Below are 25,006 nucleotides of genomic sequence, written 5' to 3' on the forward strand. Positions count from 1 at the left end.
GGTCATCCCCATGAAGCTGGGGCCACAGAACCTATTATGAGACCTGAGTAACTTTAAACTACAGTAACCCTCTATATTTTAATCCATTATGAGACCACATAATTGTTATTGGATAATAATAACAACACTGAGTGTTGATAAGGAACCTTTGGGAAACAATCAGTTACTATAGAGAAAGCTGGACACAGTGCAAAAAAGTCAGACTTGGAATCAGGAAATCAATCCATCATAAGCAAGTCCTAATCTTAAAATGCTAAGTGATACATAATCTATTTCATAAAGTAGCTATAATCAAAGCACTTTGCATACCTTAAAATGCTGTACAAATGTTATTGCTACTGGGAAGATTTCACAGCAGAAAAATAGGGATGAGAGAAAAAGAAAAAAAAGAAAATATGAATGTTAAAGTATATTTTACTCCAACCCACCTCCTGCACACACATACAAAATCCTCACAAGATCAATCAGAATTTTTTTAAAATATAAAAGTAAAGAAAGGAGCAAAAGAAGGAAAACGAAGAAAGAGAAGCTGAAAGCACAATGCAATTCATTTCTGTCAGTCTGATTTCTTTCTTTAGAAGTATAGCTTATTAGATAAAGGAAGAATCGTTTTTCCCTGAGATAAAATATCATGACCTAGGCAGGAAAGTATCCAATACAAGATTAGCTCTAGACTGAGCTCAAAAAGCAAAAGAGCTATCTATTACTAACTCTCCAAAGTATGACCTTGAATACCTTAAAAAAGAAACTATTATCAGAAACATTTAGATAATTTCAACTAAAATTAAATTAAAATTAATTCAATTAAAAAAATTTTAAATCCGTGGTGTTTTCATCCTATAGAAAGGCCTACTCCATTGCTTTATTGTGGCAAGAAGGTGACCTTGTGTCCCTGAAGCTTGTCAGTGGAGGACCAGCTCTGGTAAGTTTTACCAGACTAGAAAATTTTTTAAGTGCAATGTGGCAAAAGACTTATGTCTGCTTTCTACCTAGCCTAGCTAAGCAAGGAAAAGCTCATCTTCAGTAAGCAGACAACTGGTAATGAACTCTAACTATAGAAACCAATGAAACAAAGAAAAACACAAAATGACCCTTAGTCCTGTGCAGGTCCTCTTCCAGTGATGTTAATGGACAGAGGATTTAAGAATTACATAGTTGTTAGGCCATTTATAAAAACTTACTTAGCTGGTCATAGCCTAAACGTAAGACCCGAGAGCGCCTGCAGGAGGAAGTAAATCATTTCAATCTTAACATTCTCAATGTAAATTAAACCAGAAGACAGAAGGAAGTGGAACCTAAATGGAAGAATCCCTCAAAAACCCTCCTTCCTTAGACAAAGGAGTTAGGTGAGCTAGGTCTTATCATGACTCCAAAGGCAAATAAGAAAGTTCCATTTCATGGGACTCCTGGATATTATGTATCAGAGTGTCCATGACAAGCATTTTAAAAAGACTATCATAAAGAAGTCATCTTACACGCAAACATCTGTTGCAGGGGATAAGGAAGCAAAGAAAATCTATGAAGAACATGACCTTCAATGCAAAGGTGGATGGGGAAGGACAGTGAAAAATATATTGGGAAATATAGTTCAGGAGTAAAAAATGCAAGAGTTTGACAAAGGGTCACAGACTTTCTTTCTCCATACGCACACACACACACGGGATGGGGGAAGGAAGAAGAGAGAGAGGGAAAAGGAGACAGAGAAAGGTAAAGGAGAAAGAAAAAGAAAGGGAAAAGGAAACAAGAGACAGAGAGAAGAGTAGGAAGGACATCTTTGAGGGTGTGAAAAAGGTATAAGCAGATTTTCATAAATGACATTTACAGAAGATTATTGCTTTATAGTTACAAAATTGACTAGAAAAAAGTATACAACAGCAGTTTTTAATGCTATCAGGCTTGGAGTGTATAAGGTTTGGGATAGGAGTTAAGCTCTTTAATGTCAAGACTTAGAAGGTAGTAGAGGAGATGTCATTTGGAGAAGGAAAGTATGCTGTACTGGTACAAATATAAGTTTCTCCCTTGAGTATACCTTAAATATAGTATAGTTAAATTTAATAATAGTTAAATTTAAGTGGTTTAAAATTAATGTAAAAACATTTCCACTGAAAGTTTTTAAACATTTCTTTCAATTCAAATAAATTCATTTAATTCATTTTCATCATCACTGTTGTCTACACCACATTCACACCTGGTCTTTCTCTCACTAAGTGTGTAATTTAAGTGATGTAGATTTGATCAAGGCAGATTTGGGGAAAAATCTAATTGTTCTTTTGGAACTTGAAAATGATGTCACCATATACACACCCAGTTCTTCTTTGCAAACAACAGAATTTAAAAAGTGATGCTTTTCTTGCATGCCCAACCTAATCCCTATGCTCTCTCACCTAAGGAAGTGTCTAGGGCAACTGTCTGACCCATTTTTCTACTCTCCTCAGTCCCTCTCCAAGTTCAGACATGGTGACAGAAAACAGAAGAATTAAATGTTCAAAAAATATAAAACAAAATGAACACACTGTCACCGGAATGTATTTGTGTGTCTGTGTATGTTTACTCTGACCCATGTATTCATTCTCTTATACTGAAAGGCTAGCCAGATGCACCCAAAATGGGTCAAATAGAATTAAAATCTGTTGACATTTCCATGGTCCAGCCAGTGATGACAAAGCTTAATCTAGAAAAGGACAAAGGAGTCGTCATTTCATTGTTAAATCACATTATGCAACTATAATTACAATTCATCTTTCTGTCTAAAAATAACCGTAGGGCCCATATTCTGGCTGTTTTGTTAAGGTTAAAAGCCATATACTTAACGATAGGCAATAAGTTTTACTAATTATTTGATCCCCAGTATACCTAAATTTGAAAAATCACAAGTTATTTTAACATGGTAGTATATAGGGCTTAGCAAACCAGAGTTTAGCATTTTACCTCTACAGAAGTATTTATGTTGTTCTTCAAATAGCCTGTAAGAGCAGCAACTTGACATGCAAAATATGGTAGTGCCCAGTTTTCTCTTAAAGGAATAGAATACTCAATTCTTGTTGTATCTACCCTAAAATGAAAAAACATAGAAGAAAAGCCAAGTTGAGTTAGCTCGTTGGAATGTCAACGTAATTAGAAATTTTGTCTGGTTATTAGTGCCAGCCTCACAGCCAATAATAGCTAATATCTCTACCAAAATTTCTTGGTTCTTTACATTTGAAGAAGCTTTGAAAGAGTTTTCTGTTTAGGCTGTAGCTAAAAGGATAACCACAGGGCCAGCAGCCCTTTTTCCATACAATTTCCAAGAAAAGAGATATATCATTGCAAACATACCTGCTGATTATAAAGCATGTTTTGGTTCTCTTAACCTATGATTAAAAGAAGCCACCATATTTTTAACTAATGCCAACCCAAGATCAACTACTATTATTTTTCAAGATCGCACTGCTAAGTCACACACACACACACACACACACACACACACACACACACACACGCGCGTCACAGGACACCCAGTAACTATGCTATATTGTGTGTGGTGGTGACATTTTTTCTCCATAGGTACTTTCAGCTACCCTACAGCATGGCCAGAGGCAGCCTGGCATAGTGGATAAAAGGCAGGCCTCACGGACAGAACCATCCAGATTCAAATCCTTCCTCTGACTGACATTTAGTAGCCATATGAATATAGGCAGGTAACAACTTCTCAGTGGCACAAGCAGTTCTCTTGGACTAAAACTTAAGAGACAAGTTACTGATTTGCATCTGTGGAGAGAGTTGCATACCAGGAGTTTCTTACACCAATGAAACCACAGGTCTAGATCAAAACAAACAAATAAGTATTCCAAAGTTACCCTTGGCTACTGTTCATTCTGCCATAAATCCCAATCAATGGAGTTCTGCTATAGCAAGCAATTTCTATGCTAGCTGACATGGCACATTTTAAGGTCTAATTTTTTATTTTCTCTAAACCTGTGATTTAGATGCTGCAGAGAAATTTTGATGAGTAAAATTCCCCTCTATCAATGCACAACAGTAACTATTCTACAATACACAGACTTAACAGAATTGCTTGGAGAATAAAGAAGCTAAGTGACTTGCCCAGTGTTAAGCCACGTTTTCATGACTGACACAGGCAAGTCTGCCCACTATACCATGATGCTGTATCAAGCCGGGATACAGCATTTAAATATATTAAGCATGGCTCGAGGTACTGCCACTCGGTACATTCTGAGAAATGACTGTGGCATTATGGCAAGTTTAAGTCACTTATACAATGTGGAATTTTAGGCCACACTGAGGCTATTCTCTAGTCTACTTAAACATATGCTTTCTTCCTCCATTTGGTCATCTACTCCGCTGTACTACCAAGTACACACGAAACAGGATTTCCTAACTCCTTTCAATTTGGAAGGAGCTCTATGTAGCTTCCTGGTATAAATGACAACACATCTATTTCTCCTCCTTCTTATTAATTCACTGCACCATCTAAATTTGCAGAATGATCTATGATTTCTTACATGCTTTGTAAGTAATTCCAGACCATCATTAGGATAAAGAAGGTTTTATAAGCCTATCTCAAAGACTTTTTTAATAATGTGTTATTAAAGTATGCTATTTGTAAGCATTTCCTTAAAAACTGGAGTATAGTTCAACATTCTTTTAAAGTCCATCATTAAAACCTGTGGCATGAATATACACAGTTTGAATACAATGGAAATTATAATACTCTCTAGAAGAGAGGGTGGACAAGATAGGACAGGATGGAGCCATGCCACCATAAAATAACATGAACATTTTTAGAATCTTCTCTGGGCAGCTAAAATGATATCCAGGCAACCAGAGTCCAGGTCTTCAGATAGTGTCAAAAGGTTTCCTGAAGTTGAGGAACACCATATGAAGACTTCAATATATTACCATTTTATATTAGAGTAATAAATTAGGACATAATGGGTAATTACTTGAAAAGAATGTTTCGACTAGTATAAAATATGTTGACAGAACTTAACCCATCCTAAAGTTTTCTTTTTTTTTCTCCCAAAACTTTTCTACTAGCCCCTTGTCTCCCCGCTCCCAGGACACAGCATCATTCACTAAATAAGACAAGATGGCAGGGACTAACACCAACACCTTCTACTCTGCCAGTTTCCTACAGTTCCCAAGAGCTCCCTCTCCCTCACATACTAAGGAAACTATGTTATTATTGTTTCTAGGGCTTAGTGCTATGACTGCTTAGAGCTTCCATTCAAATTTTTAAAGAACTGCCTGACAGCTCCTTGATGAATTTAAAAAAAACCCATGAGTGTCAAACAAGCAAGTTGGTTTTGTTTTTTAAGAAGGAGTATATTTTGGATAAATCAAAAACAATCCTCTATATGCCCATAACAAGACCTCATAGGTAACCTTGTCTGCAAAAACATCTCTGATTTCATGCCTTGTTGTTTCCGTGCTTCTAGATTACAGAAATAAACTATAAAAAAATTTGGAAGTTGGCATGGGAATCTGAAATTAGCTACAGAATCATAAAGATCTTATAGCAGTGGTGTCAAATCCAAATAGAAATGAGGGTCACTAAACCCTATAAAAAGATGCCTGTAGACCATATATTGGCTGAGAAAACCACATATTAATCTGGTTTGGGCTGCACTCAGGAGTGTTGTGAGCAGCATGAGGAGTATGGGGCGCACGTTTGACACCCCTGCCTTACATGATATATGAGCCTCACTACAATATCCTCAACAAGTAATTATCCAGCCTTTAATTAAGAGTAATTTAATGCCTCTAACTAAGGACAAATTGCTAACGTACATAAGGCAGTCTATTCCATTTCCAGAGAACTCGAAATTTTTCTTCTTCATACTGAATCAAAAATCTACCTCCTTGTAATTTCTACCTGTTGGTCCTAGTTCTCCCTTCAGGTAAGATAATGCTAAACCCTCTTCTACATGACACTCTTTCAACTATCTGAAGGCATATCATATCTCCTAATTTCTTTTATAGATCCTGATAAGATTTAAAGCTCCTCCCTCCTCCTCCTAGTTACCTGTCATAACAATAAGAAGGCAATCTCTCAAAGTCAATATACTTTCACCTAGTGCAAATTCTGTAACTTCTTTCAAACCAGATCTTCTTTAAGTAACCCCCCTTCCCTCTCTTCTTTGTTTGATATTGAAACATTCCTCTTAATCCTGGAAGCAAACAATCTGCCTGAAGCCATAGACAATTGGTGGTTCCTTATTTGTTATGGTTATCTTGAAATAACAAAACTTTTGTAATTTATAGCATTGGAGTTCTCCTCAGTTTCCTTCCCTAGATCATCATCTATGTCCGATCTCTCTTCTCTTGATGACCTACCATCTCCTATGAGTTAAATCATCATCTGTATGATGACTCCTACATTTACATATCCAATGCTTCAATCTCTCCTGAAATCCAGGTCCATTATCTATCTGTAGATGTCTCATAGGCATCTCAAACTCAATTTGCCAAAACCGATTTCATTACTTTTCACCTATAACCACCCTTCTTCCTAATCATTCTTCTAGTCAAATGGATGTGCAATTTCAGAGTGATTGTTGCATCTTTTCTCTTCACTACCCCTCAAGTCAAGTCAATAAACACTTATTAAGCAAGCTCATCTATTGTTTGACAGGCATTATACTAAGTGATGAGGATTCAAAGACAAAAAAGTCTCCGACCTCAAGGAGCTTACAATCTAATGGGGGAGCCAATATGCAAACAACTATGTAGAAACAAGATATATGCAGAATTTCAAGCATGGGGTACACCTACTGAAAATACACAGAGTTGAAAGGAGTGTCTTATTCAAGGACCAGGCCAATGTCAGTGGATAGCAAAATATGTGGAGGGGAATATTTATATGTCCAAATAGTTGCCAAATCTTACAGACTCTATCTCCACGATATATTTCACATATGTGCCCTTCATTTCATTCACACTGTGACCACCCGAGTTGGTTATCTCTCAACTGAATTACTGCCATAAATTTGTAATTGGTCTCCCTCTATCCTCCAACTGTCACCAAAAGGACAGTTTTGAACATGTAACCAATTCCCTTGCTCAAAAACCTTTAAAGGCTTTCTACTGTCTCTTGGATAAAACAGAAACTCTTCTGATTACAGCATTTAAAATCCTTCACAATCTGGCTCCAACATACCATTCTAGACATATTTCCCATTAGTAGTCCTGAAATATTGTGGTCCAACCAAACTGACCTACTTTCTGATACCCACACATGGTACTCCACCTCCATCTCCTGCTTACCTGTCTATGCACAGACTGTCCTCATGATATACTCTCATTCTCACTTCTATCCCTTGGAATTCCTAGTTCCATTTGGCCTCAGCTTAAATTTCACCTCCTACATGAGACATTCTTGAGCCTCCTGTGTTTAATGCACCCACCCCAGTCTCATCAAAATTACTTTATTTAAAAAAAATTATTTAATTGGTATCAATTTTATATTTACTTATCTGTGTACATGTTGTCATCCTCCCAATTCATTTTTTACTTTGTGCCTGGCACAGTACCTGGTACGAAGTAGATCCTTAACGAACACTAGTTGAAATTAATTCCTCCCATCAGGTTGTCAGTTTTAAACAAAAGGGGAGGGAGGAAAGGAATATATATCTACTTCTGACAATAACTGAAAAAAACAGGGTCTCAAAAATAAGTATGTCTACTGAGGCAAAAAATACCCCAAATGACCTTTGATAAGTAATAGAAAATTATTTCTTACCTATTAATAATGAACCATGCAACAGTAAGCATTCCTGCTAGCCAAGTTCCACTCATAACCCAGCTTGTAACAAACAATGCAGTCACATAAATTCCCTGCAATCCAAAAACTATACCAATGTAGAAATATACTGGCTCGATAACCTCCTGAAATAGGGAAATGAGTGAAGTTAGGATGGCATTTGAACTACTGTAGTGCTAAAAAAGTTTGAATTATATAAATATTGGCAAGCTACAAGAATAATGCATACTTCACTACCAGTTGCTTGATATAGTACGCTGGCAATCAGTTCTGGATACAAAGTCATTTGTTGCACTGCATTTATAGTCTTCAGTGATACAGTTTTGTTGTTGTGTGTAAGCTCATAAACACCTAAAGACAGAAAAATTCTTCTCTAGATTATTTATTTTGACTTTTACAACCATGTGAAACCATATAGCTTTGGCTGCCAGGCTCATAGGAACTACTGCTAGCAAAAATGTCTTTAAGTAATCCAAGAAAAAACTCCACAACTTAATGTCAAAATTCTTATCATGAAAAGTCAGGAATGGTCATTTTATCACTAAATACTACTGAAAAAGAATCCACACCAAAGGAAAATATAATTTTTACATGACTAATTATAATAGCATCAATTAATGAAGTTTTCACAACCTCTTTTGCCTTTAATGAATCTTCCTCTAACATCTAAAACCTGATTTGTTCAGTTACTTTGTTGCTACATAGTTTCACAACAGCACATAATTCAATGGGTACCTGGAAGTCTAACAAGACACTTCACAAAAAAGTTCCATCAACAGAAGGATGTACATGAAGGAGTGAAGGAAAGAGAAGAGAAAATATTATGAGGTAAAGATGAGATAATTGAATTCTACTTTGAAACTGTGGTACATTCAAACAAAGAAAAACTATGGTACATTCAAAGAAAGAGAGCAAAGAAGCAACTGCAATCTTTTGTCTATTTCAATAAATCCAATCGTGATATGACCTTAGGCATTTTTAATTGTTCAGCCTTTTTAACATATTTACATAAATATATAGCTGACCACACAAATAGACCATACTCTATAGTGGAACTAGAGTTTTCTAAAGCAAACAAAAAGTAAAAAAAGTGAGGTATGTCACAGTAAAATAAATTCATTACTGTAAAAAACGAGAGAGAGGCAAGATGTTTTTCAAAAGCTTAAAAGGTAGCTTTGAAAAATGTTTTATTTTGATCCTGGGAACTCTTCTCAACGTAGGGTTTACATCATAATGAGGGAAGGCAATCTAAAATATAATATTCTCCTCTATGTTATTCATTCTTTTGATTAAGTTTGAGAAAGATCAAGAATTACTCTAAAAGAATCTAATTTTCCTATAACAAACCCTCACACTCAGGTGCTCTTATTTGTAAAATAAAATTTTTGTTTACTTCAGAAGCCTTTTAGTGATTAAACATGTAAACACGAGTGTCATACCTCTTTCAAATGAAGGAGCCTTTAACATTTCTTTATAAAAGGAGTAATAAATGGCACTGTCACCCTGAAATGTGATTTCCCGTTCAAGCTCCTAAAAGAAAATCAAATTATTATTAAAATTGCTATTTCTTTAATTTCTTCCACAATCTCCCTTTTCCCTTTACTTTTCAGAATGACTAAATATTGTCAAACAGGTTTATTTTGTGCTATGATTTTAGATGTATAGCACTGATTCTACAGAAGATAAGATTTGATTAATTTGCAATTTATTTATCCCTTTATTCAAAGAAATGTTCAAATTTTCCTACATAAACTAAAAGTCATGTTGAGAAGGTAAGACTTTTTTCATAATCTGATAAATATGTCCTAATGAAACAAAATGTCTAGAATGGACCGTAATTTATAATTCACCTTTCAGAAAATAGAAAAAGTCTAGGACAGAAATCAGAAGAAATGTCTTAAGAATAAGAGGACAATGGAACAAGTGATCATGAAAAGTGAAGTGTTAGTGCATAAAATCAAGGACAGATTTAATAGGAAATGATTCATGCTTCAATTCTGCAAAATAAAAGACAACAGAATAAACCCAATAGTCATATCTGTTCTATTATTCCTCCAACAATATACCAAAAAGTTCCCAGTTGGGGCCAAGTACCGGGCAAAAAAAATGCTAAAAAGTACTTCTGGAAATTAACTAGAAGAGGCAGAAAATGCTTTGAAGCTGTTAAAATGATTTCTTCATAAAAAGCATCTAGAAACTCCCTCTTTATGACCTCGAATCAAGCTTTTATGAAGACCTAAATCTCATTCACAAGATAAACATTTCTACTAGTTAAATTCTATAATTAAAATAGACTAGGTTTGCCTACAACCTCAAAGATGCAAACTCTGAAATGCTTGCAAGTAAATATAATACATCCCAGTAGCTTTTGCCAAGTCAAAAAAGTAGGTTAAAGTACAGAGGACCATTTCCAACACTCAGAATTTATGTTAAAAAACAAACAAACAAACCTACCTCCATCTAGGCTAAAGTAAAACTAAAGCAGATGACCAGTGATAACATTGTGAACTATGTCAGCTTACATCAATGAATGACAAACTTCATTCACAGGCTTGTTCTGCTAACTAGAAACCTAACTATAATTGTAAAGTAGCAAAACAGAACCATTTAAACAGAAAAAACCACGATAAACATCATAGTTACTGAGGATTCCATAGTTAGTCAATATACTCCATTTTACCACAGATGGAGCTTACCTATGCTAACACAATAAAACATCTTTAAAATGATGTGGTTTATCTCTTGCCTTTTTTTTTCCTGGGGGGGGGCAAATGAAAATCAGACCATTACAAACACCATAAGTACTGAAAATTAATATTAATATTAAAACATTAACTAACAAGGAATAATTATGGAGTAACTTTAGTACAAATAAAATATTTTAAAAATTGGTGACAATTGTCATATTTAGTTGAATTAGTTTCACAATGGAATACTACCCACCACAGATAGGCTATAATTCAAGGCCAGAGGAAAAAAGCTATTGAATATTTCATAAGTTTATATATTACATTGAATTGTTCTCAAAAACATTTCTACAGGTATGCCAAATGACACATTTTCTGAACTGGCCACAACGATAAGGAGTGCAAACCTTAAATTATCTACAGATAAAGTATATTCTATATGTCTAGCTCTTTATAAAACACATTCCTTGACAACACAAAATACTCTGGTATCCTCAAAATTCTACCTTACCTGTCTGCTGGAAAACCAGAATCTCCGTTCGTGGTATGTTGACAAATATAATGCATACATCATACCACTAGTAACTGCTGCAAGACAGCCCAAGAAAAGCTTTGCAAAACGCTGAAATAATACATCTGAAAAAGGACAGTAAAAGCAATCATAGATATATATACTATAGTAAAACCCTAAGGGAATGAATCAAAGTTCCTATTTCATCACAGTATTTCCTGTTTATCTAATATTAAAGTTAAATGTAGAACACCCTCAGTGTGAGAACTACTTTGTGAAAACAAGAAAATGCCCTTACAAAAGGACTTCACACACACACACCACAAATATACTACTAAGCAATAAGGAAAAATAATAGAAAAACAAAGCGCATGTATATTGCTGAAACGTGAAGAACCATTTTATTTCTAAATATTTTTAACTTGTAAAAATTAGGATTAATACCTACCTGCTCTCAGGTTGATTTAAGGGTTATTATTACTTGCAAAGCACTATAAAGGCATTCACTATGTTATTTAGCTAAAATGTTCCACAAGATCAGGGGTTCCTAACCTAGGGTCTATGAATATTTTTTAAAAAATAGAATTGGTTTCCTTTATAATCCTGTATAATTTTATGCATTTAAAAACATAATTCTGAGAATGGGTCCACAGGCTTTGCCAGACTATTAAAGGGGTCTATGACACAAAAATAGATTAAGAAACCTTATACTAAAGAGATGTTTATACTCAAAATATTGAGAAACACTAGCATCTAATAAACCAGAGGTTAATAGTTTTGAATTAAAATTTGAAAAAAGTTGCAAGTACTTAGCTAACACTGTGTTATTGCTGGTTAACATAAGACAAGGTTAGGAAAGAAAAATAAGCAAAATTTCAAAATTAGAAAGACTTTGACAGAGGCCTTTTAAGTAACCTGAATGTAGAATGTTGATTTGGATGATTATTCATTCTTGATTGGCATTATCAATTTAATCAAATACTGGGGGCTAAAAAATTTCCACCAGAACTTATCAGAAGCATCAGGAACCAATTTCTATATCTGAATGTTGGCCTACTAAACATTTTGTTTAAGGTTTTTTACTCTGTGTGTGTGTGTGTGTGTGTGTGTGTGTGTGTGTAAGAAAAACAGCAGTGTTTACGCATATGTTAAAAAAAACCCAAAACACCCTCTAATTTTTAAAAGTAATAACTGAAAAAAATGTACTAAATTTTCAGTTTAGTTCAAAATTTTTAGCTCAGAACTTTCAGCACTGAGTACTGAAATAAATTTCTAGCTTCTAAGGAATATTCCAGTTTAAAATATAGGATGAAAATAAAGCAGCTTACTTCTGATTTCAGTGACACTATGACATACACCATACTATCCAGGACTAATCACAATCACATAATTTCTACATGTCATAGTATCTTCATTGTAAAATGAAAATAACCACAAATTTTAGCTATAGGATTCATCACTCTGTTAACTAGGAAAAAAATAAAATACTCTATTAACTAGGAAAAAATAAAGTACTGCATAGGCAGTTCTGAATTTACAAATGATCTGTTTTCCAACTTGCAAGTCTGGTGTCTGAAACTTGGGACACACTTTTCCATAGAAAACATTAATTCTGCAAACCAGGCCAAAAAGCATCACCAAAACACTGTATATTTTAAATTAGTCAGCTTTTTCTTTGCAACATCCTAAAGTATATTTAAACCAAATAAAATACTTTTAAAATCTAAAATCTACAGTGCTCAAAACCCTTAGGATAATCAGTCTACGCTCTGAACTCATATGATGGAGCTGGCTACTCTGAGTGATATCCATTGCCTAATCTCCCAAACATGACACAGTCACTTGTTGGGAAGATTAAAAAAACACATGAAGAAACAATAATGACACCGGGGGCACAAGGGGTTAAAAAACAAGGCAAAGTCACCCTCTATAGCAGAGACTGATTTCTATCCCTTTGGATCCCAAAGTCAAGTTGATGACTTTTTTTTCCTATGTCAAGTGAAATGGAAATGGTGGAAGCAGAAAAAAGTTGATGATGATGAAAAAAGTTTCAACAATTATGCATCCAAGTAGCCAACCAAATAAATAGGTGGGGATCAGAAGGAAGAAGAAAAGGGAAGTTTGAGGATATAGTAGTTACAGGAAAAGATAAGATGGAACTCTGAAACCAAAATGACTTACATTTGGGAGACCTCCTCATAGTTGGAATATCTCTGGTTTTCTCTGGCAGAGTTTGTAGAGATGTTTGCTCATTTTCAAGACAGCTTGACTTTTTTCTCTCACGTAATTCTGGTGTTGATCCTTAACATTTAAGAATGTTATTTCAATTTTATATGTGGTGAACAATTATCCTAAATCGTTAGGTGAGTAAATTGTAGAAGCAGAAATGTACTGATATATTTCTGATACTGAGAAAACATTCTTAGTACTCTACATGTCTCACAACCATTACTTCCTCTCTATTCCCACTGTTGCTACCTGAGTACAACTATCATTACCACCCACCTGGACTACAACAGTCTCCCCAGCAGGTCTTCATGCCTCTTTCTCTCTCCTTGAAACTATCTTTTACAGTGTGGTTAGAGTAATCTCACAGGATCACAGACTTAAGAGTTTGAAGGGCCTTTAAGAGGATCCAGTCCCCTCATCTTATGGATTAGGAAACTGAGGCTAAGAGATTAAATGACTTGCCCAAGGTCACACAAATAGTCCAAATTTGAACTCAGGTCCTCTGACTCTAAATCCAACCTCCTTTCTATTACATTATGTTTCTTCCATTAATCTTCCTCATACATAGATCAAGTTATCTCACACTTCTACTAAAAATTTTCCAGTGCTTCCATACTTCCTAGTGAATAAAATTCAAATTATTTTCCTTCTCATTCAATGTTTTCCACAATTTGATGCTATCTACCAAATTATTCTGCTTCTAGGTCTTTGTCATCACTACTCCCTAGACCTGGAATATCCTGCCTACTCCTCTTTACCTGTTCAATCATTTCAGTCATATTTGACTTTTCATGATCCATTTGGGGTTTTTTTTTGGCAAAGATACTGGAATGCTTTGCAATTTTCTTCTCCAGTTCATTTTACAGATGAGGAAACTGAGACAGAAAGGGTTAAGTGACTTGCCCAGGGTCGCAAAGCTATTATGCATTTGAAGCTGCATATGAACTCAGAAAGATGAGTCTTCCTGACTCCAGGTCCAGCACTCTAATCACTACACCACCTAGCTGCCCCTACTAGTCCTTAAAACTATGCTGCTTCAAATGCTACCTCTTCCATGAAGCCCAGCTTAGATAAATTATTCTGATTCCAAAAGCTGGTAATCATTCCATGCCACTATCCTTTACATCTTAGAACTTTTTTTTTCTTTTTGCATCTAATATACTTGCATATTATCATATATTATACTTATCAGTATTGTATAAGTCCTCTACTAGAATATTATCTATGAATTACTTCATAAAGAAGTACAAAGGTACTACTTTGTATCTCCTCTAACACCTACCAGCACAGGTGCCAACTAAATGTCTACGAACAAGTTAATCAGTTTTCCTCAGATCTGTCTCAGATGTGGTTGTTGCCTCAGATCTCTTTCAATTCAAGTCCACCAAACACTAAGCTGCTAGAATGATCTTCTTGAATCAAATCTGACCATGTCACTCACCCTCCCCTTACTCAGTAAATGCTAGTGACTCCCTATAACATCTAGGATCAAATATGATGTATTTGATGGTAGGAGAACCAATGTGGCTTCAGAAAGAGTCAAGGAATGGTCCATATGGTACTTGCTGCCCAACAACTACAGGAGAAATGCCAGAAGCATAACAGAGGTCTGTACACAACGTCTATTGACCTGACTGAAGTCTCTGATACTGTCAGTCGTGAGGTCATGTGGAAGATCATAGCAAAATTTGGTTGCCTGGAGAAGTTCATCAGTATCGTAGACCAACTTTGTGATGGCATGCTTGTATGGGTTCTGGATGAAGAACGATGCTCTTATGATTTCCCAGTTATCAATGCAGTGAAGCAGGGCTGTGTGCATGCTCCCATGCTTTTTAGCATGTTTCCCATGATGTTGTCAGATGCCTTCAACAAGGATGAAAACAGCATCAAGGTCAGCTACCACACGGATGGTAAACGATTTAACTTGAAAAGGTTACAAGCCAAGGCCAAAGTGGAGGGAGAGTTTGGGGCATGACTTTTTTTGTTTGCAGATGATTATGCATTCAATGCAGTCTCTGAGGCTGAGATGCAACAGAGTATAAATCGATTCTCTGCCTCTTCTGATAATTTTGGCCTGACAATCAGCACCAAGAAAACAGAGGTCCTCTATTAGCCTGTACCACACCAGGCATATATGGAACTGTTGGTCACAATAAATGGAGACAGTGTGAATGTTGTGGATAAGTTCACTTACTTTGGCAATATACTTTCCATGGACATTCACAGAGATGATAAGGTTGATCTACACATTGCCAGAGGCAGCTCGGTGCTGACTTCACTGTTGTGTGCCTGTGAAACCTCCATAGTCCATGAGCAACATGCCAGCAAAGTGAACCGCCTCCACTCTGTATTAGAAGATTCTGAAGATAACCTGATAAGTTACCAGAGACCGAAATGCCAAGCATTTAAACTCTACTTCAGAAAGCACAACTCCGATGGGCTGGCCACGAAGCCCCAAGGCCCAGCATATACTTTTGTAAAAGACTATGTTACAGACAACTCGCACAAGGAAAGCTCTCAGTGATCAGAAGAAGTACTACAAGGGCACTCTCAAGGTCTCTCTGAAGGACTTTAGTACTGACTGTGAGACGGGGAGACGTGGCACAGGACCATCTATTATGGCATACCTGCATTAAAGATGCTGTACTCTACGAGCAAAGCAGAATCACAGTAGAACAAAGGAACTGTGAGCTGCATAAATACAGAGATACCTCCAACCCAAATGTTTTAATGGACTGCCTGTGTCCAACCTGCGGTAAAGCCTTCTGAGCCTGTATTGGACTGATCAGCTACAGTCGAACACACTGTACCCTGAACCCCAACATCACGATGGTCACTGATCCTCTTAAAAAACAAAGGACGAACAACAATCACACATTTGCCATGTCACCTCCCTATTCGATAAACTTCCTTTCACCTCCAGAATCAAACAAAAAATTCTATTTGGCTTTTAAATCCCTTTCTACTTTTCCTCTCTCATTCTATCTTACGCTTCTCCACATATCCTGCAATCTAAGGATACTGGCCTCTTTGCTATTCCTTTCATAAGACACTCCATCTCCCAATTCTACACATTCTCACTGGCTATCCCCCATACTTGGAACTCTCTCCATTGTATTTCTGGCTCCTGGGTTCCTTTATGTCACAGCTAACATCTCACCTTCTACAAGAAACCTTTCTTGATACCTTTCAGTTCTACTCATTCAACAAGTTTTTATGAAGCACCTACCATGTACAAAAAAGATAAAATACAAGTTGAAGATAATCAACAGATGAAAGTCACTAGCACTAAGGATTATTGGAAAAGGCATCATGTAAAAGTTGGGATTTTAGCTTAGAACTGAAAGAAGACAAAGGATCTGGGAGGAAATGAGAAGCGGGAAGAGTTCCAGGCACAGGGGCCAGAGAATGAAAATGCTCACAATAGGGAGATGATGGGTCTAATGCTAGGAAGAGCAAGGAAGCCAATGTTGCTGGATCACAGAGCATGTATATATGTGCAAAGGGTGAGGTTGGGGGGAGGGATGTAAGGTAGATATATTGCACAGCTGAGTAGAGGATGAATTAGAGCAAAGAGAGACTTCAGGCACAGAGACCAACCAGAAGTCCACTGCAATAGTGCAAAAATAAGATATTAAGGGCCTGGACCAGGGTGTGGCAGTATAAGAGAAGAAAAGGGGGCATGTATAAGCTACATTACAAAGGTACAAAGTGACAGGACTTGGCAAATGATCGAATATGGGAAACAAGATGAGGAGCTGAGGAAGATATGTAGGTTAAGAGCCTAGGGGACTGTGAGGATGGTGGTGCCCTCAAATGTAATAGGGAAGTTCAGAAGAAAAGGAATTTTTTTGGGGGGGGGAAGACAATGAGTTTAATTTTGGACATGTTGGGTTTAAGATGGTATCCGATAGATAATTGGAGATATGAGACTGAAGGTCAGGAGAGAGGTTAGAGCTAGACAAATAAATACGTGAATCATATGCATAGAGTTGATCATTGAAATTATGGGAGCTGATACCAATATGTCAAATAATATGTAGGGAAAAGAGAAGAGGGCCCAGGGGTGTGTCTGGGGGGATATTCATGGTTAGTGGGCATGACCTTGATAAAGATCTAGTAAAGGAGACTGAGAAAGAATAGTCAGACAGGAGAAAGGAAGGTAGAAGAGGGTGCTTTTCCTCTTTGTTTCCAATTTTTCCTTTATGTACTTTGTTTGTAGAAAGTTGTTTGCATGTTGTTTCCCACATTAAACTGTAAGCTCCTTTAGAGAGGGTACTGTTTTTGCCTTTCTTTGTATCCCCAGTGTTTAACACAGCGCTTGGCATAGAGTAGACACTTAATAAGTGCTTCTTGATTTGATTTCTTATTGCTCGTCACACACAACCCCCCATCTTCTAACTCCATGCCTTTTCACTGGCTGTTCCCCATCCCTGAAATGCTCTGCCTTCTCACCTCTCTCTCCTGACTTCCCTAGGAATTGTCCAAAAAGAGGGAGGCAACAATTCCTGTGGACTCAATCTTCATTATACCACAACTGGTGCATTATGTCCAGTTTCCCATGCAAACTTCAGCAACAACACTGACAAACTAGGGTGCACAGAGAAGGGGACCAAGATGATGAGGATACTAGAGACCATCCCTGATAAGATTTGTTTTTTATTTTGGATTTTTTAAATTAAAATTTAACAAAAATTTCCCATATTCTACCCTTTCTCCCAGTGAAAGATAAATACACAACCCTAGTAAGTCAAGCGAAATAAATTCCCCCATTGGTCATGAATGAATAACAACTACAAAATGCCTCAATCTTCACTCTGAGTAAATCTCCTCTCTGTTGGAATACTGGTAGTATGTGTCATCATCACTCCTCTGGAATAGTGGCAGATCACTGCACCGATCAGAGTTCTTAAATATTTCAAAATTGTATGTCTTTACAATGTCATTATTGTATGAATTGTTCTCTTGATTCTGCTCATTTCACCAAAGTCTTCAGTTTCTCTCAAATCATCCCCTTCATAATTTCTTATAGCACAATAGCTTTCCATCACATTCATATACCACAACTTGTTCAGCAATTCACTAACTGATGTTTCCAGTTCTTTTTCATCACAAAAAGAGCTGCTATAAATATTTTTGTACATGAGAGTCCTTTTCCTCTTTGATCTCTTTGGAGTATAAATCTGGTGGCGGTATTTCCGGATCACAGGAATGCGTAGCTTCATAAATTTGGGGGCATAGTTCCAAATTGCTTTCCACAATGGCTGGACCAATTCACAGTTCTAACAGTACATTAACATACTTGTTTTCTAACAATGGCTCTAGCACTTGTTTGTGGGCAAATTTTACCAAACTGATAGGTATAAAGGGAAACTTCAAAGTTTTAAATGTTCATTCCTCTAATTATTACTGATTTAAAGCACTTTTGATATGGCTACTAATAGCTTAAATTTTTTTCCTCTGAAAACTGCTTTTTCACATCCTTTGACCATTTACCAACTGAGGAATGGCTCTTACATTTATAAATTTGAATCAGTTCCCTATATATCTTTAAAATGTGACTTTCATTGGAGAAACTTGCTGCAAAGACTCCCCCCACTCCCATCTTCTTCTCTTCCAGTTTTGGCTGCATTGATTTTGTTAGGTAAAAACTTTTTCATTTTTTTCCCCCTTGAGATTCTTGACCTCCTTTCCTCCAGATGAATTTCATTATTTTTTCTAGCTCTAAAAAGTTGTCCTTTGGTAGTCTGATTGGTATGGCACTGAATAAATTAATTTAGGTAGTACTGTCATTGTTTTGTTTAGGACTAGCCCCTCCTTAATCCATCCTTCCTCTTATTCCATCCTCTTCCTTCATCCCTTTTCCAACTGTTTTCTCCTTTTGAGTGAAATGTATTTCTGTGCCCAAATGTGTGTATGTATGTTTTTTCTTTGACAAGTTCAGATTAAAGTGAGGTTCGAGTGCTGTCTCCTCCTACTCACCCTTACTTTCTAGTCTTCAACTTCTGCCCTTCAAACATGTGAGATAATTTTCCTCACCATTCTCTCTTTTCTCCCCCACTATATTTCTTTTCTCCTTCCTTTCCTTTCTTCTCATAAGATCATTAAAGCATAAAAAAAATCCACTCCTGGGTCAGGGCCTCTGTCTTATTATACACCCTCTATGATTCCTGATGATAGGGTTCTGAGGTAACATATGGATCATTTCATATTAAAATATAAACAGTTCATCTTTGTTTAATTAGCTATGCTTGCTTATGTTTGCTTTTTATGTTTTTCTTGTTTCCCATGTTTGTATTTCGAAGTTTCTATGCAGCAATGGTCTTTTCATTAGAAATGTTTGGACATCTCCCATTTCATTAAAAATCCATTTCCCCCCTAGAGTATTGTACTCAGTTTTGATGGGTAAATTATTCTTGATTATAAATCTTTATTTTTGCCTTCTGGAATACTGTATTCTAATCACTCCACTCCACCATATTTGTGGCAGTAGTTTTATGCAATCCTGACTATGGCTCCTCAATATTTGAATTCTTTCAAGCTGTTTTTAGTATTTTTTTTTCCTTTAACCTGGAAGCTCTGGATTTTGGCTACAAAGTTCCTAGGCATCTTTTCAGTACTTTGACTTTACGTAAATATTTCTTGTTGTCTCATGGAGTCATTAGCTTCTATTTGGTCAATTCTAATTTCAGAAAGTTTGTTGCTTGAGTAAGTTTTTGTTCCTCTTAGACCAAGCTGTTAATTTTCTTTCTAATTCTTTCTTCCATAGCACTCATTTCTTTTCTCATTGTTTTCCCACTAGCCCTCTCATACGCATGAAATAATTTTAAAATCTTTAAAAAAACCAAACAAACCCCAAAACAAATTCTTACTTCATCTTCTCCAGGAATTCGACCTGCGCTCAAGCTGTGTTGTTCTCTGAGGTCTTGCTTATAGAAGTTTTAGAGTCATTCTCTTATTCTGAGTTTGTGTCTTAAATATCTCTGTCATCACACTTGTTTCTTTGTTCATTCTTTCCTATTTCTTAACTTCAGACTTTGTTAGAGTCAGGCTCTACCACACTTCTGGAAGGAATGTCTGGGTTGAGCCTGCGTCTTCTTGGGGTCCTGCTATTGTGTGGCTCAACAGACAGCATGGAACTTGGAGTAAAGAAAACCTCAGTTCAAATCTGGACTTAGACACTCACTAGCTGTCTGGCCCTGGGCAAGTCACTTAATCTGTGTCTCAGTTTACACATCTGTAAAATGATAAAAACAGCACCTACTTCACAGAGTTATTATGAGGATCAAACGAGTTAATGTATGAAAAATGCTTTGTAAACCTTAAAGCACTGTAAATCACTATCACCATTATCACTGGATGTTATATTATTCTAAGATCTCCAGGATAGCTGGCTGAGTCGGGGGATCTGCAAGCTTTCCGTGCTCCCAAAGGAGATGTAGGATGAAGTCTGAACATCGAATTCTAAATTCTACAAGTTCCTGACATGCATTTGGTTCTGAGCAACACAACAGTGGGCTCACCCCCAGTTGGAGTTACCGTATTTCCCCATGCATAAGACATACCTTTTTCTGAAAAATTTGGGGTCTAAAAACTGGGTGCGTCTTATACAGTGGTTGTAGAGGGTTTTTACTTGCATTTCCCGCTTTTTCCGCGCTCATTGTCTTAGCACTCATTGTTTCACATTTGCTACCGGTATATTAAGTTACGTTTTGCCACATTCTGCCCAGAAATGACTCAGAAGAGTCTTTTTTTTTTTTTTTTTTTTTTTCAGAAAAGAGCCACGGCAGAAGAAGGCCATGAGAGTCAAGTCAGCAAAATGGCCTGATTTAGAGAGGGAATTGAAGATATGAATTGAAGAGCAAAGGGCAACTGGAATTCCTGTGCCCACAAAGATGGTTCAGCATGAGGCAAGAAGAATTGCTGATGAAAAAGAAGTTACTGATTTCAAAGAAGGACACAACTGGTGCTTCAGGTTCATGAAATGCAATGGATTAAGCATGCGTACTCACACCAGACTTGATCAAAAGATGTCTGAAAGCTATGAGCTGATGAATAAAACTTGAGTTCAATAACTTTATGTAATACATTTTTTTTTTTAAATTTCGGGCCCCAAAATTAAGGTGCGTCTTATACATGGGAGCATCTTATACATGGGGAAATGCAGTACATTAGATTGTTGCTGGACTTAGCCACTGTCAGTCAGCTCTGCAAGTTCAGTATCTAGCTTTCCTTTAGCTGGGCTTAAACAGCTTTGGTTAGTATGCTGCAGGCTTCAGACTAGTCTGGGTGCTAGAATTGCTTAGCTAAGGCTCACTGCTTAGCAACTGGGGTCAGTTTTATGGCAGCTGCTTTAGTGATCAGACAATGTAATCAATGGACATATATAAAACTTTTTGCTGTCAAACCCTCTGGATTTAGGTATCCTATAAATCAGTTCCAGTAAGTTAATAGTAGTCTTATTTCTAACAGCTTTACTTTCTTCTTTTTTAAGCTACAGTCGTAGAATCATGGATTTAGAACTGGAATTGGTCATCTAAAATAAACATATCATTTTATAGGTGAGAAAAATAAGGCCCATTGAAATTAGGTAACTTGCCCAGGATTGCACAGGGAGTAAGGAATAGGGTCAGGATTTGAATCTCTGACTCAATTTAACACTTTTTCTACACGGCCACAGTGTTTGCCAATAGACAAGTGCTGAATTAGAATGATTTTTATACATTTAAAAACAAAACAAAAATTCCAACTCACCCTTTGCTTGTACCACTCCACTCATTAGTTACACTACATACTAGTTAAGCTAAATAGCAATGAACATTTCTAATGCACAAAGCAAATCAAATTCTTCAAATACAGACTATCAATAAGATTTTATTTCGAACAATCTGAAAGGAGAAAATAACTGTGGTAATTATACCTTGTTATCTTTGTTCTTCAGGAACAAAGAAAATGTCAAACATGTCCTGAAGAAGCGCCTAATACTCTAGCCTCATCTTTACAATCTTAGTATTTTTCTCTAGGCCAGAGCCAGCCAGGAACATGGAATAGAAGAAGCTCCAAATGTGTTTACATATATAAAAACGATTTGCAGGTAATTATTCAAGAGAAATATTACCACTGCCCTGTTGAACCATGTCACCTTTTGATTACTTTCTTCCAAAATGTCATCATACCTAGGTGGCACAGGGCATTGGGCCTGGAGTCAGAAAGACCTGAGTTCAAATCCAACCTCACTCTAGCAAATCATTTAACATCTTTCTGCCTCAGTTTCCTCATTTGTAAAATAGTATCTGCCTCCCAGAATTTTTTGAGGATAAGTTGATATATTTGTAAAGAATTTTACAAACCTTAAATAGCTATGTAAATGCTATCTACTACTGTTATTATTATTATTATTACTGTTTAACCCGAAGACCTTGACTTTCAGGTTTGCAAGAGACTAACAGCCCTTTCAGGATCAAGTTGACCACAGAGGTTCAAAGAATGTGACTAAAATAAAGGAATCTTTCTACCAACATCAGAAGGTATCTTCTAAACTATGAGTCTCATATAAAATAATAAAGCTATGTCCCATTTACAGATAACATATTTATGAAAATATCCAAATTTAGAGGCCAGGAAAATGAGGGGAAGGGTAGAAAGGGTGAATATTCATATTATAAATTCATATTACAAATTATTTTTCTTGTAAAAAAGGATTCAAATTAAAGATTTCTGAGTATATTTAAAATGAAGGGATAACACAATGTCTTAATACAGGTAAAAATATGAAATATTCAGTCTGACCATAGAAAATAAGGTAATATAAGTTAAAGAGTTTTGGAAAAACACAAAATGCTGTTAGTCTAACGTACTAAATATGAGAAAAGATGGTATTATACATATTCAACTAATTTTAAATAAAATTATAATCTTTATTTAGTTCTTATTGTTTTCAGATTAAATGCTTTTGTAGGGATGATTTTTTTCATTTTGATCAAATTAACAGATCTAAAGATTTTGTTATTGAACGAAGTTGCTACATTTTACTTTATATTTAACATTTTACATCTCAAAATGTAAACCATTCTTAACCAGCAGATCCATGCAAAAACTGGCAGTGGTGCTGCAGGCCATAGTTAGCCAATCCCTATTCAAATGTATAAAAAAGAGGAGTAAAGGAATGACTATTCTCCCAGATTTTGCAAGAGTTAGCAGCTAAAAGGGTTTTTTGCTATCTTCAGATTTACTTATAACACTTTTTATGATAAAACATTAAACAGGAAAACATTATTCAAAAAATATCTGATAACACAAAATATTAAAACTCACCCTTAAAGTAAAAACATTATCCTATCACAGAACCATTTATTTTATTTATTTTTACCTGTGTAGTTTTTAAGAGGAAAAAAAAAGCTTTGAAAAATGTTTCTGCTAATTACAAAACTGCAAAAGAGAATATTCAAACTATCATGCACTTGACATAAGGAAAAGTTACCAAATGATATTTAATCAAGCTATGAAAAAGGAGGTTTGCTTTGGCTTCTAAAACCACACCATAGCCATAAGGTGAAAACACGTTCAGAACTGAGTCTATGTAGTATATATTATCAACTACAAAAGAGCAATTTGGTTTTGAAGCTGCTTTTATAAAGTGTCTTTTATGTCAACTCTGAAACCTCAAACAGGGGGCAACCAAGTGTGTACAGCCATAGACTTAGTGCAGTAAGCCACAGGAAGCTACGAGGCTTTCACTAGAAACGTTCTCCTATTTAGTTGAAAAAAATTTAGATCTCAACTAGACCAAACTCTGCATCACACACACTATAACCCTTTCTATGGCAAAGTATCACCCCCACTCAAGAATATAAACACTTAGTGCCATATAAAAATCACCCCACTACATCATCATCATGTTAACACTTACTATGCCCCTATTACCAGCATTATTGCCTATTACTCAGTGGCAACAATATATAAATTTCTAGAAGTACTCTGACCAGATCCTATCCTGTACCACCTATTGTTCCCCAAGCCCCTCATGTTTTGTCACATATTCAGTTAATGCTCTCACAGGTCAAGCCGACAAAAGTTTTGAGGAGAGAGAACTGTACATACAATTCAGAGGTCCTTTTTAATGTGCACCCAACAACCTCTTCAATAAGTCCCTCAAGTCCTATTTCTGCCTCAGAGCACCTTTCTCCATCTTCAACCGTATCACCAGCCTTCCCAAACTTTTCATATCATCCCCTGACCAATCAATCCTGGAAACTTTCTGAGACTTTGATTACTCCAAACTCGTTATTCTTGCCTGAATATTTCTACTCCATAATATTTCCCCAATTAGTCTTAGCCCACTTTTTCCAAACCCTGCCTTTTTTTTATCACCTTCCCCAGCTAACGAACCCCCAGCCCTATGATCTAATCTAGTTGTTTGGAATCACACCAACGTTTATTGCGCGCCTCAAATAAGAACTTAAGAAATGCTTTTTGAGGACCAGGACACTCTACTTAACTCCTTTCATCCTCCCCAATTCAATCCCCCTCTTGCCCCCCCCCCATGCTAATAAGGATAAACTAAAGCACCCACAAAAGACTCTCTGCTCATTTCTTTCAAAAAACGACTATCATCTCCAAGCACTAATACCAGAACTGCTCAACAGTTACTTTCCTCAAAACAATCCCTCTAAGTCTCCCCTAAATGCCCTCTTACTCATCTTCCTCTAAATGCTAACTGCCTTCCTACACCTCCTCCCCACCTCCCACCCCCCCATGTTACTGCCTGCTCATTAACATCTGTCCCTCTTCTCCCAAATTTTATCGCTCTACTATCCT

The 25,006-nt window shown here is 36.3% G+C and overlaps 1 protein-coding gene across 3 annotated transcripts in view; it reads right to left on the reverse strand.

Annotated features, from left to right (window-relative positions):
• DPY19L4 (dpy-19 like 4) overlaps nucleotides 1-25,006 on the reverse strand; it is a 56,309-nt gene that overhangs the window by 30,760 nt on the left and 543 nt on the right. The window contains exons 2-7 of one of the 3 annotated variants that reach the window (XM_036759365.1): nucleotides 13,142-13,261; nucleotides 10,961-11,085; nucleotides 9,202-9,292; nucleotides 7,992-8,113; nucleotides 7,742-7,887; nucleotides 2,929-3,052 (exon numbers count right to left, since the gene is read on the reverse strand). In XM_036759365.1, coding sequence (XP_036615260.1) covers nucleotides 2,929-3,052; nucleotides 7,742-7,887; nucleotides 7,992-8,113; nucleotides 9,202-9,292; nucleotides 10,961-11,085; nucleotides 13,142-13,261 — 728 coding nt within the window. Of the gene's footprint in view, nucleotides 1-2,928; nucleotides 3,053-7,741; nucleotides 7,888-7,991; nucleotides 8,114-9,201; nucleotides 9,293-10,960; nucleotides 11,086-13,141; nucleotides 13,262-25,006 lie in introns of those variants that run through there. The other 2 variants (XM_036759377.1, XM_036759372.1) reach the window with 2 other exon arrangements.

Source organism: Trichosurus vulpecula, chromosome 1 (assembly GCF_011100635.1).
Source record: "Trichosurus vulpecula isolate mTriVul1 chromosome 1, mTriVul1.pri, whole genome shotgun sequence".
Lineage (NCBI taxonomy): Eukaryota > Metazoa > Chordata > Mammalia > Diprotodontia > Phalangeridae > Trichosurus > Trichosurus vulpecula.